Source organism: Podarcis muralis, chromosome 15, assembly GCF_964188315.1.
Source record: "Podarcis muralis chromosome 15, rPodMur119.hap1.1, whole genome shotgun sequence".
Taxonomy (NCBI): Eukaryota; Metazoa; Chordata; class Lepidosauria; order Squamata; family Lacertidae; genus Podarcis; species Podarcis muralis.
Genome location: NC_135669.1, coordinates 39,519,720 through 39,534,530, shown reverse-complemented (window position 1 = coordinate 39,534,530; position 14,811 = coordinate 39,519,720). Strand labels below are relative to the sequence as shown.

Below are 14,811 nucleotides of genomic sequence, written 5' to 3'. Positions count from 1 at the left end.
TGTCCATGGGCTTCCTTGCAACACAGAACACAAAAGTTAAATCTGCTGAAACCACCTTTTCTGCTAACTATTCTGTAGGAAGGGGGGAATAGGTTGAGGTTTGTCAGAATAGTATTTCGCCACCAAGTTCTTTGCAAAGGGTGGTGATGTAACCAACATCAAGACCAGCTGGTGGCAGCATCTGCTTCTGAAGTTCTCCCAAGGTTCCTGTTGCTCTTTGCAAATTGACCACGTGAAGAAAATTAGATACACACGGATGGGAGACAAATTTGATTCTGTTGGCATTTCAAGGAGGACTTACAAGCTTCAAGTTTTCCAAACCAATCCACGAACTGAAACGGTCATCCTTTGAAATTTTCCCTTAAGCTTTCACAATGCAATTCCAATTCTCCGGCCAAGTAATATTTATGTGCAAGAATGTATAGGCTAGCTACGGTAAGGTGTGCATAAAAATGGTGAAAATATACCAATATGCATTATATCAGGACTTTTGCTTTGAAAAAGGGTGTGTGGGCAAAACTGAATGCAAAAATGTGTTGCATTAGGAGAAATCCAGAGTTAAAACGCTGGTGAATTTTTATCAGGAGTTTTAAAAGTAATATTTGCAAACTGATCTGTATAAGTGTGAAGAACTGAAGACTAGAAAACTCTGAAATGTAGAGGGTGGGTGTTTCTCTGCTACAGATTAGTCCCTCTCCAAATAACCATCAGGATTTTCTTACATTAGCATGTACGGTAATGGGTAATTTGGGCTGCAACTCTATGCTTACCTGGGATCAAGCCCCTTTCAACACAGTGGAGCTGATTTCCAAGTAATTTTGCACAGGATTGCATTGCTGTCCTGCCTACATTAATTGCAGATTCTTTGTGACTTCCTCTTTTCCCAGTCATAGATAATTATGCCATGATTATTTTTATGGTGATGGATAAAGCTACTGGACGAGAATCTTTCTCTGTTTTCTCTCTGTGCTGCCCATAAACAATGGATTTATAATGCAGATGTATGAATATTAGGTAGAAATTCTTAAGGACTTTGATCTTTGTGAAATCCTCTTGGAAATGACCTCTCAGACTAATAGTGAGTGTTGGAACTAGGACCTGGGAGATCTGTGTTCAAATCTCCACCCAAGTCATGAGGTTCGCTGGGCGATCTTGGGACAAGACACGGCCTCTAAGCCTGAGCTTCGAAGATGAAATAGGGGAGGAGATTATCCCATGTACACTACCTTGAACTCCGTGGAGGAAAAGTGGAATCGGAATAAATTTACAGATTGGGAAATGTAGTTTCTTAGGGGTGACCCTCACACTGCTCCAGTTCCCAGAGTTCCCTGGGAAGAGGGATTGACGGCTAAAACACTCTGAGGACCGTATTATTTTGTGAGGAGAATTAAGGGGTTCCTCACATCTCTCAGCCCCCTGGTCAATTCCTGCATAAGCACAACTTCCAATCTGACAAACTAACAGGAAAGATTCGAAATCAGCGGGACCAGATTAACAGAAGACTGGAGTAAATTTACAGATTATTTGAAAAGTATTTGTCATGATCAAACTATGTTTGTAGGTTTGCAAGAAGTTTTGTGAGGAGAATCATTGGAACTATTGCAAAAATGGACAAGGGGGAGGGTGGATAGTTAAGATAATTAAAGGCAATATGAATTCAAGAAATGCATAAGAAGTGGTTAAAACGGTGGGTCATCAGAGTTGCTGAGGGAAGTCCAAAAAAGATTGTATAAGTGATGACGTTTCATGGTATGTACTATAATTTATATGTTAAAATCAATAAAACATTATTATTAAAAAAAAAGCACAACTTCCAATCTAGGCTTGGAAAACCCAGTCGCAACTTCCGTTATGTCGCACACATCATGAACGCAAAAAAGGCGGCTAGTGTCGGTACTGTGCAACTTTTTTTGTACTTAGGGAAATCTATCACTTGTTCGTTCCTTTACAACGCTGAATTCAATTTTTGCGCTGTAAGGTAAAGGGACCCCTGACCATTAGGTCCAGTTGTGACCGACTCTGGGGTTGCGGCGCTCATCTCACTTTATTGGCCGAGGGAGCCGGCCTACAGCCTCCGGGTCATGTGGCCAGCAGGACTAAGCTGCTTCTGGCGAACTAGAGCAGTGCACGGAAAAGCCGTTTACCTTCCCGCCGGAGTGGTACCTATTTATCTACTTGCACTTTGACGTGCTTTCGAACTGCTAGGTTGGCAGGAGCTGGGACCGAGCAACGGGAGCTCACCCCGTGGCGAGGATTCAAACCGCCGACCTTCTGATCGGCAAGTCCTAGGCTCTGGTTTAACCCACAGCGCCACCCGCGTCCCAGTATACTGCACTGTAGTATTAGTTTAAAAAAAATTAAAGGTTTCCTGCTGGGATTCATACAGGTGCCCCTGAGAGTGTGTGCCAGGGTGCCTGCCAGTAAATTTGCCTCAGTAAATATCCCCTCGAGAACCATCATAGCATAATAAGAGACTGTTTGCTCTTCCTGCTCCATTCATGCTTATACAAGCTTGGCCTTCTCTGCCTTGAACATGCCTCCTTAATACATTTCTGAACAGAGGAGAGGGGAGAAAGAGCTGCTCTCTGTGAGGGAGCAGTGACTGAAGTAAGTGCCTTTTCCTCATTAATTTGGGCTGTTTACACCATTTTGTGGTCCTCCCTCCTTTCCTGCTCTTTAAGATGCAGCAGCCATTTTGAGTCCTGCCACGCCTCACGGCAGCCATTTTGTGTTATGCCACCGCTCACTGGACTAGATGGGCCAATGGCCTGGTTAGGATATGTTCTTCCACACTCTCACGAGAGCCATTATCCACATTTTCCAATCTTCTCTAAACATATGTTCTTCTTGTCCTCTTATTCTAATTTGTAAAATCTGCAAGCCACACATACTCTGTCAATTTAAGTTACCATTCTTCTTTAGTCGGGACCTCGATCGTTTTCCATTTTGGGGCTAATTAAACACGGGCCTCAGTAGTGGCATACATAAATAACCTTTTTTGACACCTGGAAAATTCAGTCTGAATTATCCCTAACAGAAAGGACTTTGGTTTTGGGGGGGGAAAGTGCTTTTAAACATTTTTCCCCCCAATTCATTATGGATCATTTCCCAATACTCTTTTTTAACCCTTTTACAAGACTGCCACATATGGAAGAACTTGGCGCCTTACATTTTCCATTGATTTCACTTTGGGTCCCTGCTCCCCTGTAAAGTACAGCAGTTCCCTGTAGGATGCCCATTTTCTATCCAGGGCAGGTTGCAGCATTAAGACAGTTTATTTATTTAGTTTTGTATTTTTTTTTGCAAAAGTAGTTGTCATTGTCCCCCATGTTACAGAGGCTTGGCAGGCCTCAAGTGGGACATCACTTTGGGACCCCAGTTGTCTCTGACTGATTATTCCCATCCATTCCGGAGAACCACAAAACCAGCACCACGGAGGCAAAGAGGTCTGGCAGCCATGGCGAGGCTACTTTTGTCGGGTTTTATTCTTCGGCATGCCTCTTGGGTGGGTGGAATTTCCTGAGGGCACTCCTTGGCGAGAGGGAAGGAGCACCAGGGAGAGGGGTGTGCTCAGTTCCACCCGTTGTTGGGTTGAGACTAGTCTTGGGTGGGAGACGGCGTCTTGGGGTAAAACAGTACTTTCGTGTGACTGATGGGTAGCAATTTGCCTTGTCATGTACACAGTTCTGTCGGCGAATGTTTTGGCAGGACACCCTTGGGGCGTTCCTACAGTGCATTTTTTGTTGTTGAGTGGTTGCTGGTGGCTGACTGGGAGATAATGGAGCAAACGGTGCTGTGTTTGGGTGTACTGGTGGCAGAATGGGATGAGTGAATTGCATGAGTAGCAGGCGTGATTTGATTTGTGCAGACATAAGGCCGAATTTGGGTGTGATGCATATGGCGAGGGGTGCCTTTCTGAGGTGGGATATGCCTTGGTAGGAGGGAGGCTGAGGAGAAAAATCCTTGACTATGAAGGTGTTTCAAATGTGCAGCTATGTTCTTTTGGGGCGAGGCGTATTGATGTTTTATTGCATTGTTTTGTATTGCAGTTTCTCAGTTTCACTGGAGAAAAATATAACAAGGAGCTCATGGTGGGATTCATGGTTCTTCTCTTCCTCACTTAATCCCCAGAACAACCCTGTGAGGCTAAGAGGCAGTGACTGGCCCAAGTTCATCCAGTAAGCATCATGGCCAAGAGGGGATTCGAACCCTGGTCTACACTCCAACCACTACAATAGATAGATGATAGACAATGCGGAAAACTTAGAGATGACATAAAAAAGCCAGAAGAAGGAAGGAGGGAAGTCAACTCTTAGGAGTAAATGTAAATGTAAAGTAATGTGTATATGTATAGTATGTAATCATAAAATCAATAAAGATTATCTTCAAAAAAATTAAAATACAATAGATAGATAGATAGATAGATAGATGATAGATAGATAGATAGATAGATAGATAGATAGATAGATAGATAGATATTTTGTAAACCACTTAAAGACTATATTTAGCAGGAGATAAATATGTGATTTTGTTTTGTTTTGTTCAATTGCTTTTATTATAATTTTAATTCTTTATAAACTACCCTGCAAAGTGGTTGTAGGTCAGGATATGATTTCCTAATATCTACCCTAATTTTTGTGTACATTCTGTTGCAGCACACTATCCCATTTAAGACTTTTCTGCCAAAGAGAAAGACCTGGCAAACAGATCTTTGCTTGGACCCATGCTGAGCAGCAGCAGCTTCCTAAGGTAGGGATTATGCTTTGCAAAATGGTCACTGGCTGAGAGACATTTAATGAGAACTAGCCATTTGAGGCATCATAGGAACCTGCCTTATACTGTGTCAGACCATTGGTCCATCTAGCCCAGTATTGTCTATGCTGAGTGGCCAGCAACTCTCCAGGATTTCAGTGAGGGATTCCCTCCCAGCCCTACATTGAGATACCGGGGATTGAACCATGGACCTTCTGCATGCAAAGCAACTGAGCTATGGAAACTTTGGCTTGTGGGCTGAACCAGAGTATCATTATTTATTTGTCCCTTGAACCAGTGAGCTATAGCCCTTTCCAGAGATGTCAACAATTTCTCCTGTATTGTGTTTGGATTGCCTGCTCTGGAGGAAAAAATGGAGTGGTAACTATAAGGGCTATTGTCTTCCGTGCAAACTCGCTCCATCTTGTAATGAATTTTAAGAAACACTTCTTGGCTTGCTATTTCATTCTCCCACTGGGAGAGCATCCTGTACTCAAAGTAACCAATCAGGAGCCTATAGCAGGACTTGAGTGCAACAGCAACTGCATTCAGAGTCAAGCTGCCTCCAACAGTTAGCCATTGCCTCTGGGCTAGGTGAAGGAACAGGCTAATGCGATATAAGTCATCTTCTTAAGTCTGTCTTATTTTTCATTCATCGGTTAGGGAGAGTTTATTCACACCTGCCCATCTTGAAAAATTGCCTTCCCTGTGAATATAAATATGTAAATTTGTCTTCCTTTTGTGTTATGTTTGTATATTAATGTGGAAGTCCTCCGGGGAAACACCTACAGGAAGCAAGGGCTGACACACGCACGCCAACCTAAACTGGGAAGGCCCAAATTGGCGCCATTTCAATGGCCAAGGAGAGGAAGTTTATTTCTGATAAAATAAACGACCAGCCCTGAACCCTTAAAGCCGGGCTCCCCGGTCTGTTGGTTGAAGTCTAAACATACTTTTCTGCAGAATGGCTCCACGTGTGTCTGTCGCCTACTTGGGATAAAGGCACAAGTCCAACATCAACAACAGCCGTTCATTATTTGCCTAGGCGTTCACTCTGCTGCATTGCCCCTTGTTGGTTTATATGCCCATTCAAATGTCAAGGATTCTCCACACACACCCCCAACAACCTTCACAATGGGTAGATTCAAATACTGATTATTGGGCCTATTTTACACTGTACTTAATCTGCATTATTTATTTATTTATCACATTGGTGGAAACAGAGGAAACTGCCGTATACCTAGCCAGACCATTGGTTCATCTAGTTTAGTCATGTCCACACTGACTGGCAGCAGCTCTCCAGGGCTTCAGGCAAGGGTCCCTCCCAGTCCAGGGATTGAACCAAGGACCTTCTTCTTGCAAGGCAAGTGCTCTGCCACTGAGCTATGAAATCTCCACTTTGCAGGCTGGGCCAGGTTTTTAAAATGATGATGATGATTAGCATTAGCATTTATTTGTTGCCTTCTGTATAAAATGTCTCAGTGACTTAAAATTGTATTTTTGTAAAAAATAACTTGCAGTCATAAGACATTTAGACATGCTGAGTGAGGCCTGAAAGCTTTGTTAAGTTTAAGAGGCCCTGTTGAATAACCAAATACATTTGTAAATGCTGGACCTCACCTGCCACCAGGGCTGCTTAAGAACATAAGAAGGGTCCTGCTGAATCAGGCCAGTGGCCCATCTAGTCCAGCATCCTGTTCTCACAGTGGTCGATGAGATGCCCAAGGGAAACCTGCAAGCTGGATCTCAACTCAAGAGTGCTCCCCACCTTGCTGTGCTTTCTAGCAACTGCTATTATCTTCCATGAATTTGTCCAGTCCTCTTTTAAAGCCACCCAAGTTGGTAGGCATCACTGCCTCCTGTGGCAGTGAGTTCCATAGTTTAACTATGTGCTGTGTGAAGAAGGACTTCCTAATGCCCAACACTCAGCTTCAGTGGATGTCAACAACAACAACAACAACAATTTTATTATTTATCCACTCTCTGCATGCTGTGCCTAATTTTATAAACTTCTGTCATGCCAGCTCTTACGCTCTTTTCACTAAACTAAAGAGTCCCAAACTTGGCAAACTTTCCTTATAGGAAAGGTTTCAAGCATACCGTATATTGTTTGACAGCTTATGGACACCTGACCTGATGAAAATTTGATCTAAATTATGGTTATTTCTGCACAGATTCATAAATGCAATCTGACAAATAATTGTGTAGTTATTAAGTATCATTTTGTCACAGCAGAATGATAATGTCTATTTTAGGGTCTGTTTCCCTTATGCAAAACTTGAAAAATTGTGTTTAGAGGCACCTGAGGCCCTAAACTTTAGCTTATGTGGTCCATGCCCAAATCCAGCACTGCCTGTGGGCCTGAAGAACTTCTGCCAGTCAGTGTTAACAGTACTGAGTTGGATGGGACCAGTGGCCTGATTTGTGTAAAGGCAACTTCCTACGTTCCTAAGACCATCTCTTACAACAGGCAAGAGGATGTCGCCCACCAGATGTTGTAGAACCACACCTCCATCAGCCCCAGCCAGCATAGCCAAGTGCAATTGCAGAATCTGGGATGTGATGGAGAAGACATAGCCTTTCAACTCCTTGCATTGCTTTTCACCCCTTCCTATGAACGTATATGACACCATTTATGCCAGAGGCATTAGCCAAAAGCACCCATCATCTTTGACCCTGCCTTGACTATGCTGGCTGCAACTCTTGGTTTGCTCCAGTTTGCTCACGAAGAGACACTGTTTGCCCCTCTTCTTTGTCCAGAATGGGAGGGAGGGCATCCAATGAAATATAGGCATGTTTCAAGGGATGTGCTCATTGTAGGACAGGCCGAGCCAGTGCAAACAGGAACGGAATGTTTTGGCAAATGATTTGCTCTGCCAAAGCCAGTGGTTCTTTTATAGATTCAGATAGTCAATAAAGTTATTCTTTATCAGGTTTTATTCATAGAGTGAGGCAAATAAAGAACAAAGCAAGTAAATGCAGTTATATTATTATCTCCTTATTGGTGGGGCTGCCAGTGAGAGCTGCCCACTTGGCACTGTCCTGTGACAGGGCCTTTTCAGTGGTGGTTATATTAATTCCTGCAAGGACAGTTTGCAAGAGGATAATAATGAAGCAGTTGGATGTGGGTGGTGCTGTGGGTAAAACCTCAGTGCCTAGGACTTGCCGATCGCATGGTCGGCGGTTCGAATCCCCGTGGCGGGGTGAGCTCCCGTCATTCGGTCCCTGCTCCTGCCCACCTAGGAGTTCGAAAGCACCCCCAAGTGCAAGTAGATAAATAGGTACCGCTTTATAGCGGGAAGGTAAACGGCGTTTCCGTGTACTGCTCTGGTGCCAGTTCGCCAGAGCAGCTTCGTCACACTGGCCACGTGACCCGGAAGTGACTGCGGACAGCGCTGGCTCCCGGCCTCTAGAGTGAGATGAGCGCACAACCCTAGAGTCTGTCAAGACTGGCCCGTACAGGCAGGGGTACCTTTACCTTTACCTTTAATAATGAAGCAATGTTAGTCCTGGCCTGCTAGGCCTTATGCTGGGGCATTAAAGGGAGAGCAATTGCTGGACCTCACTCTCATTCCTTGCTATAACAATTTCCTTCCCCATATGTGAGCAGAAAGAGCAAAGACTCTTGCACTTTGTGAATCTTTGAAATTGTATTTACTGACATTTCACAGGTACTAGGTACTGGGTGGCATGCCAGCACCCATGGGTGCCACATTGATGGTGCCTGCTTTAAGGTGCTAAGAATTACTAGATAAGCTGGACACATTTGGGCACAAAATTCTACCCCTAAGAGGTGTCTGGTTGGCTACTCAGGAAAGCAGGCCTTTAGTATGGCCAAAGAAGGAAATTTCTGAAATTGTATTGTGTAAAGCAGGTTGCCTCCTTCCATTGTGGCTCCTTGGCTTGACAAGAGTCTCCATGAAATAGTACAACCTCCCCTTTTCCGTGTGCATGGCTTGGGTTGCTAATTTAATGGGAGAAATGGAGGCACTCCAGATGACAAATAGCTATATTCGTTAGTGCACCTCCCTGGAGTCGGCCTCCAAAATGCATTACATAGCAGCAAATTATTCTGTCATAACTGCTTTGCAAAAGGAGAGGAAAACAAAAGCTCTCGCTTGAATTGTTTCTTGTGTGTGCATGTGTAAAGGGGGAAGGAGACATTGATGACAGTCCAACACCCATCGCTGTAGCTTTGATTTACCACGTAGCTGTGGTGAAGAATCCTATAATTAGAGCAATAAGAAATGGCAGCTGGAATGGAACAAACAGCTTCTTGAACACCCAGCCTCTTCTGCGCCGTTTTGTTCGGGTTGGTTGTTCAGCTGAAGGCAATCTGGAATTCTTCTCACTCCCTGCTGCCCCAGAGAGATGGGGAACCTTTTTTAGGCCAAAAGCTGCATCCCCATCTGGGCAACCTTCCAGTGATGGGCAAGGCCAGAGGCAAAAGTGAGTAGAGCCATGAATGTTAATGTTGCCTTTGTAAAGCAGGCTACACTCACATACCCTCCGTCCAGACAAGTGACAGGCATGATCAGAGAGTTCAGGCAGGCTAAAGCACTCAAGGAGGATGTGGAGCAAGGCCAGTGAGCCTTGGTATGGCTTGGCAACTGAAGGTGTGGCTGAAGAGAGTCCCCAGGGCCAGATAGAGGGGCCTGGGTCTGAGGTTCCCCATCCATGATCTTAGGATACAGGGAGTAGCCTTTAAGGATGGATTGCGGAGGCCATTGGTCAGTGTACACAATGGATTTTCATTTGATGAGTCTGGAGGTGGAATGAGGCAGGTGTCAAAGATTGGCTTTGCTGGAGACCCACAACCAACCTGGAACCCCACAATGCTACTTTTCCTTCTTGCTGTCACCACACATTCACCTGTCCCCCTATGTTGTTGCCCACAGCAGTCATTCCACAGGCCATAGGAAAGGAAGGTGGGACTTCCAAGTCTCACCCCTGGCTCTCCTGAAAGAACAGCCACTATGTTATGGCAGGAAAAGCTCCACGGGACACCTATGGGTGAACAGGAATGTAAAGGGAGGAAATCAGGCAGCCTTGTTCAGTGTCAGACTTTTATTTGTTTTATTCCTCAACCCGAACAAAATCTCCCTAAATAATATAAGAACACATATATAGGGCTATATACATACTCAGAGGAAACGCACTGAAATTAATGCACACAATTAACTTAAGTCCATCATATTCAGTGTGTCTACTCCAAGTAGCACTTAGTTGGCTACAACCCACAGTACTGTGTGTTGACTTTGAATATATAAATATTTCCATATTATCATTTAGCTCTATCTCATACACTTTTCTCGGCCTTTATTAAAGCTTTTGACAACTAAGTGGGTAAAGTACAAGTAAGAAAACCATTTGTCTGCTTGTAAAGCTGTGGTGAAGCTCCAGTGCCTTGGCATTTAAGAAGATAGTGGCTACAAAAGAGGTGTGTTGCAGCACCACCCTTTACCTCAAAGCCAAAGCATGACTTGGTGTTCCTGGTATACAAAGCCCTGCAAAGGGTCAGTGGTGATTGCTGATGGTCACATTCAGATCTTATGCTAAACCCTCCTTCCCCCACCCTTGAGTCTCCAGATGCCGCTGGACTCCAGTTCCCATCAGCCCCAGCCAGAACTATCCAACGGTTGAGGGATGATGGGAGTTTTGGTCCAACAACATGGTGACCAAAGGTTGGGGGCTGGGCTAAACTATCATTTTCATGACAATAATGAGCTACATCATGCTTCTACACTCCCCTTTTTACCTCCCTCATGGTCATGGGGAGCAGATTAGAAGTTTTTGCTTCTGGTTTTTATTTACCACAGTTTAAGATGCTAACGTTAACTATGTTAATGTTAAACATGCCAGCTTCATAACCTATAGTTTCAAACTTATGGTTTCAAACAAACAAGAGTTACGGTAACTACTGGTCTGGATAACAGAAGCAGAAACTTCCAAACTCCTCCTTGCTGCAACTCTTTCTTGTCACACTAAACTATGGTTTAATGAGACATTCATACATGGCCAATGCCACATTGCATTGATGCAAGGTCAAGCTTAGTTTCTTTGTGTTAACCAAAGGTCATCAGAAATTTTCATATCACAAAGTGACTGTTCCATATGATAGTTAAAGATTCAGAAAATGCCAATTCTTGTATGCTAGCTATTGTTGCAAGGCAATAATCCAGATTAGTTAGGCGCTTTACAAATCAGTCTCCAACATGCCTGCCGTGCTTAGTCACATAATCAGTTGGATTAATCAGTTAGGAATCTTTCAATCAGCTCAAAGAAGTGGTCTCAAATTTGTTTTTAGCCTTATGATAGGTGGCTCTTGCTCCTGCTTGATGGAAGCCAGTGAGGTGGCAGGCTCTTCTGATCAGCAGAATCCCCCATTGGTGGGTGAGGATCAGCTACACATGAACCAAGCGTGTTTTAAGATTGGGGGCTTTGCAATTAAGAACCCATTTAAAATCTGCCTAACTCTTCACTGGATGAGAGTGAGAGCGAAGTACGTTGCTGTTGGTATTAGCAGCAATATTTTTCCTGGAGCGAGAAGTGCATTTGAGTCTGACTTGTAGACAATTCGTTCACCAACAGGCTGAGTGGGTCGAAAGTTATCCACCATTGGCCACTCTTTGTCTGTATCAAAATAGAGCTCCATCCAGAATTCTTGGATCTGTGGAGTAACCAGAAAAATGAAATATTATTAGAAAAATGAAATACGAAACAATGGAACTAGCATTACAATCCTAACCCCACTTACCCAGGAGAAAGCACCACTGAATTCAATAGGATTGCCTTCTGAATAGATATGGTTATGTTTGCAATAATAATAATAATAATAATAATAATAATAATAATAATAATAATAATAATGGCTGTTTCATGTTATAAAGCCAATGAAACAGTGTACCAGGGTAAAAGCAGAATGAAACACAGGAACACAAATTCTAAGAAAAGAAGAATGAGTTCAATAAACTAAAGCGATAAAACCATTCAAATAAACTCTGAAACCAATGAAAACACTCCATCAACTTCAAAACTGATCTTCCATAAATGTCTGGGTTACACCTCTGGGGAAAGCTTCTGAAACAACAACATATTTAGCAGGTGCCTAAACATCATCATGCCATGTGCCTGTCTCATTTTGGCTGGTAAATGGGGATAAAGGATGGGGTGTGGGGGTGCCATCCTACTCCTAATCCAGCCTGCATTGATCCCAGCATTCATAGCAAAAGCCTTCCTCAACTTCCTCGACTTTTCTTTCCCTTTTCCTGAATAAAAAGAAGTACTTGCCCTGGGATGAAACCCAGTGCCACCTTGCGGGACTTTTCATTTCTATAGCCAAAATTCTGAAAGAGAGAGCCCAAGAGAGGGCATTAGAATTAAGTGGACAGCACTAAACTGCATTGAAGTGCATCGTGCACAGCTGTTACCTACTAGCACAATGGCTCTGTTAAATTGCCCCCAAATAATTAAACAATCATTCTGAAGAAGTGTTTAAGTGAACTGAATGATGAGGCTTAAGCATGTTAGGGTTGAATATGCCTTTTGTAAAGCCCCATCTCTTGTGCTTTGTCTCACCTGCCGGAGACTAAGTTCAATAGGTGTCTCAAACAAAGTCCAGGTGACTCCCTCATTGCATCCAGGTGTGGTCAGCGAGCCGGTGTACCGATAAAAGCTTTCGAGGGCTGACTTTTTAGGGATGAGGGCTTCCAGGCACAAAGCCCCCATTTCAGTTTCGTTGCCTAGAGAGATCAGAGAGGAGTTATTGTTTCGTGCAAGGCACATCTTTCTGATCGTCACTCTGGCAGTTGCCTTCAGTTCTGTAAGTTTATTGATGCTGATGTCTTTCAAGAGCAGTTTAAGGAAGACTGTAAGAAAAGCCCTGTGAGATAAGCCCTGTGGGTGGCAAACCACATGCCTCTCAGGAAACCCACAAGGTGGACTCAAGGGCCCTAGCCCCCACTGTCTGCTCTGTCCCCCAGCAACTGGAATTCAGACGATTACTGTATCTTTTCCTTGTTAGGAGTGGTATTTCTGAGGATCTGTTGAGATGCATGAGCAGTAACGGATGGGGGAGAAATTTGATTCATTTCGCATTTTAAGCTGAAGCGATCACATTTGCACTATTCTGAAGCAATACAAGAACTGAAACACAGCCATCCTTCGGAATTTGCAGTAATCCAAATTTTGTGACGCAGTTCTCTGACTCAACAAAAATACATAGAAAAGTACATAAAAATGAGTATGCTAGTTAAGATAGCATACAAAAGTGCTCTGCATTAAGATAAAATGCTTGCAAAAAGGTGTGCGTTAGCCAAAATTGCATACAAAAATGTATTTCTTAGCCGAGCTTCACATGTATCCTGTATATCTGCATCTTGCTATAGAAAATGTGGAGATCTGTATTTAAGATTGGCAAAATGAGACACTGAGAATAACTGAAATGGACAGAACCATCCATCCGTAATCAGCCATGCACATGAGAAGGTGCTTAAGGCCATGATGAAGCTGGAGAGAGACTAGCTCGGTGGTGGAAAAACTCCCGCTTTGCATGCAACAGGTCCCAGGTTCAATCCCTGCTATCTCAAGTTTGTTTTTTAAAAAAGATAACCGAGGTGAACATGATAGGAATGACCTTTGCCTGAGATTCTGGAGGACCCAGGAAGCTGCCATTGGTCTATCTAGTTCACTCAGTATTGTCTGCAGACCTCGGATTGAGGAACTTTTTTTCTGCATTTCCTTCTGGGAAACTTTCTGCCAGTAGCATGCAGTGCAAAATGGGTAGGGCAATTAAAGTACAATTTTATTATGTGCACAATAGGCTACTTTCTGCATACCCTTTTGCAGCCTTCTGCATTCTCCATCCAGACAAACAAAACAAAACCCCGACATCATTAGAGTTCAAAGAACACACTCCAGCCAGGCAAAAGCATTTTTGGTTTGAATCAAGGCCAGTGAGCGGCAAGTCTTCTATAGAGTAAATAGCACTGGGCTCAATGGATCAATGATCAGAACTTGTGGAGGGAAGTGTCCTTTTGTATTTACATCTCCCTACGATGCTATTATTATAATATTTTATTTTATTACCCTGCCTTCACTGTAAAGTCCTGGGGCAGCTTGCAACAATGAAAACAATGTTAAAAACAGTTTATAACAACTTACAATCACAAAAATAAGGTGGGTCCTAGAAAAAACATATCCCTCAGGTGCTAAAAGCCAGACTAAAGTCAAGTACAGAGTAAACACGAAGTTTTCTGACCTTGTTTATGGATCAAAGATTTGAGTGTTTCTGCTGCTGTTTTAAAGAGAAAGTTTCCATTAAGTCTTACCGTTGAAAGGAATGTCTTTTAACTTTGAAATGAAAGGTTCGTAGAACTCATTTTCGTTGCCATCCTGAAATAAGACATTTTTTTAAAAAGGTACAATTTTAATGCCCCCTTTTAACTCTGTACTATTTTCTAGAGCATGGATTGCAGGGAGGGGGGACCGTTTTTCAGCCCAATTACCACTTTCCCTTCTGGGCAGTCTCCCAAGAGCCACATGTCAGCATTTCCCCCATGGATAGTAGAAATTTATCTTGCAAACACACCAGAAAGTGTGAAATGACCCCCATGATTCTTACAGCCCAAGCCAATTCTAGTTGCTTTGCCAGTTTTAAAGTGAACCCAAATCCCTTCCATACCTTTATAAAGAAGCCCAGCACTGCTACGCCGTTTTTGGAGAGCGCTTCCTCTACAGTTTGAAAGTTTTCCTTGATGTGGACGATATGAAGCTATGGGGGGAGGCAGGTGGAGAGAGACTGAGACCTTTTTCTACAGTACTGTGCTTACAAATGTTAAACTTTTAAAGAAGAAACAAGAAAACTAAGAATGAACATTGATAAGGATAAAACCTTACACAAAGGAAAATATATCGGTACATATATTTTGCACATAAGCCATATACAATATAAGTGAGGCTACTTGTATATTATCTGAAACAAACTTTCAGATCTGGAAGCAAGAGACTCTGAGTAGACCCATTGATAAGCAATGCAGGTAGGGTGTCAGACGAGGACCT

At 43.2% G+C, this 14,811-nt stretch overlaps 1 protein-coding gene and 1 long non-coding RNA gene across 4 annotated transcripts in view; one reads left to right on the top strand and one right to left on the bottom strand.

The window, feature by feature from the left end:
• The first annotated feature begins 1,548 nt into the window (after positions 1-1,548).
• LOC114585996 (uncharacterized) lies at positions 1,549-4,745 on the top strand. Of its 3 annotated transcripts, none has more exons than XR_013390907.1 (3): positions 1,549-1,749; positions 4,050-4,178; positions 4,656-4,745. It is a non-coding gene; the product is annotated as an uncharacterized LOC114585996 (long non-coding RNA). The 3 variants fall into 3 exon arrangements; XR_013390906.1 differs by lacking the exon at positions 1,549-1,749 and adding an exon at positions 2,353-2,607; XR_013390905.1 differs by lacking the exon at positions 1,549-1,749 and adding an exon at positions 2,632-3,446.
• Positions 4,746-9,801: 5,056 nt separating this feature from the next.
• Positions 9,802-14,811, bottom strand: part of CA4 (carbonic anhydrase 4) — a 28,009-nt gene continuing 22,999 nt past the window's right edge. Inside the window, exons 5-8 of the mRNA XM_028708476.2 lie at positions 14,435-14,524; positions 14,082-14,145; positions 12,331-12,494; positions 9,802-11,422 (exon numbers count right to left, since the gene is read on the bottom strand). Of these exons, the coding sequence (XP_028564309.2) occupies positions 11,231-11,422; positions 12,331-12,494; positions 14,082-14,145; positions 14,435-14,524 (510 nt within the window). The 3' untranslated portion in view covers positions 9,802-11,230. The remainder of the gene's footprint in view (positions 11,423-12,330; positions 12,495-14,081; positions 14,146-14,434; positions 14,525-14,811) is intronic.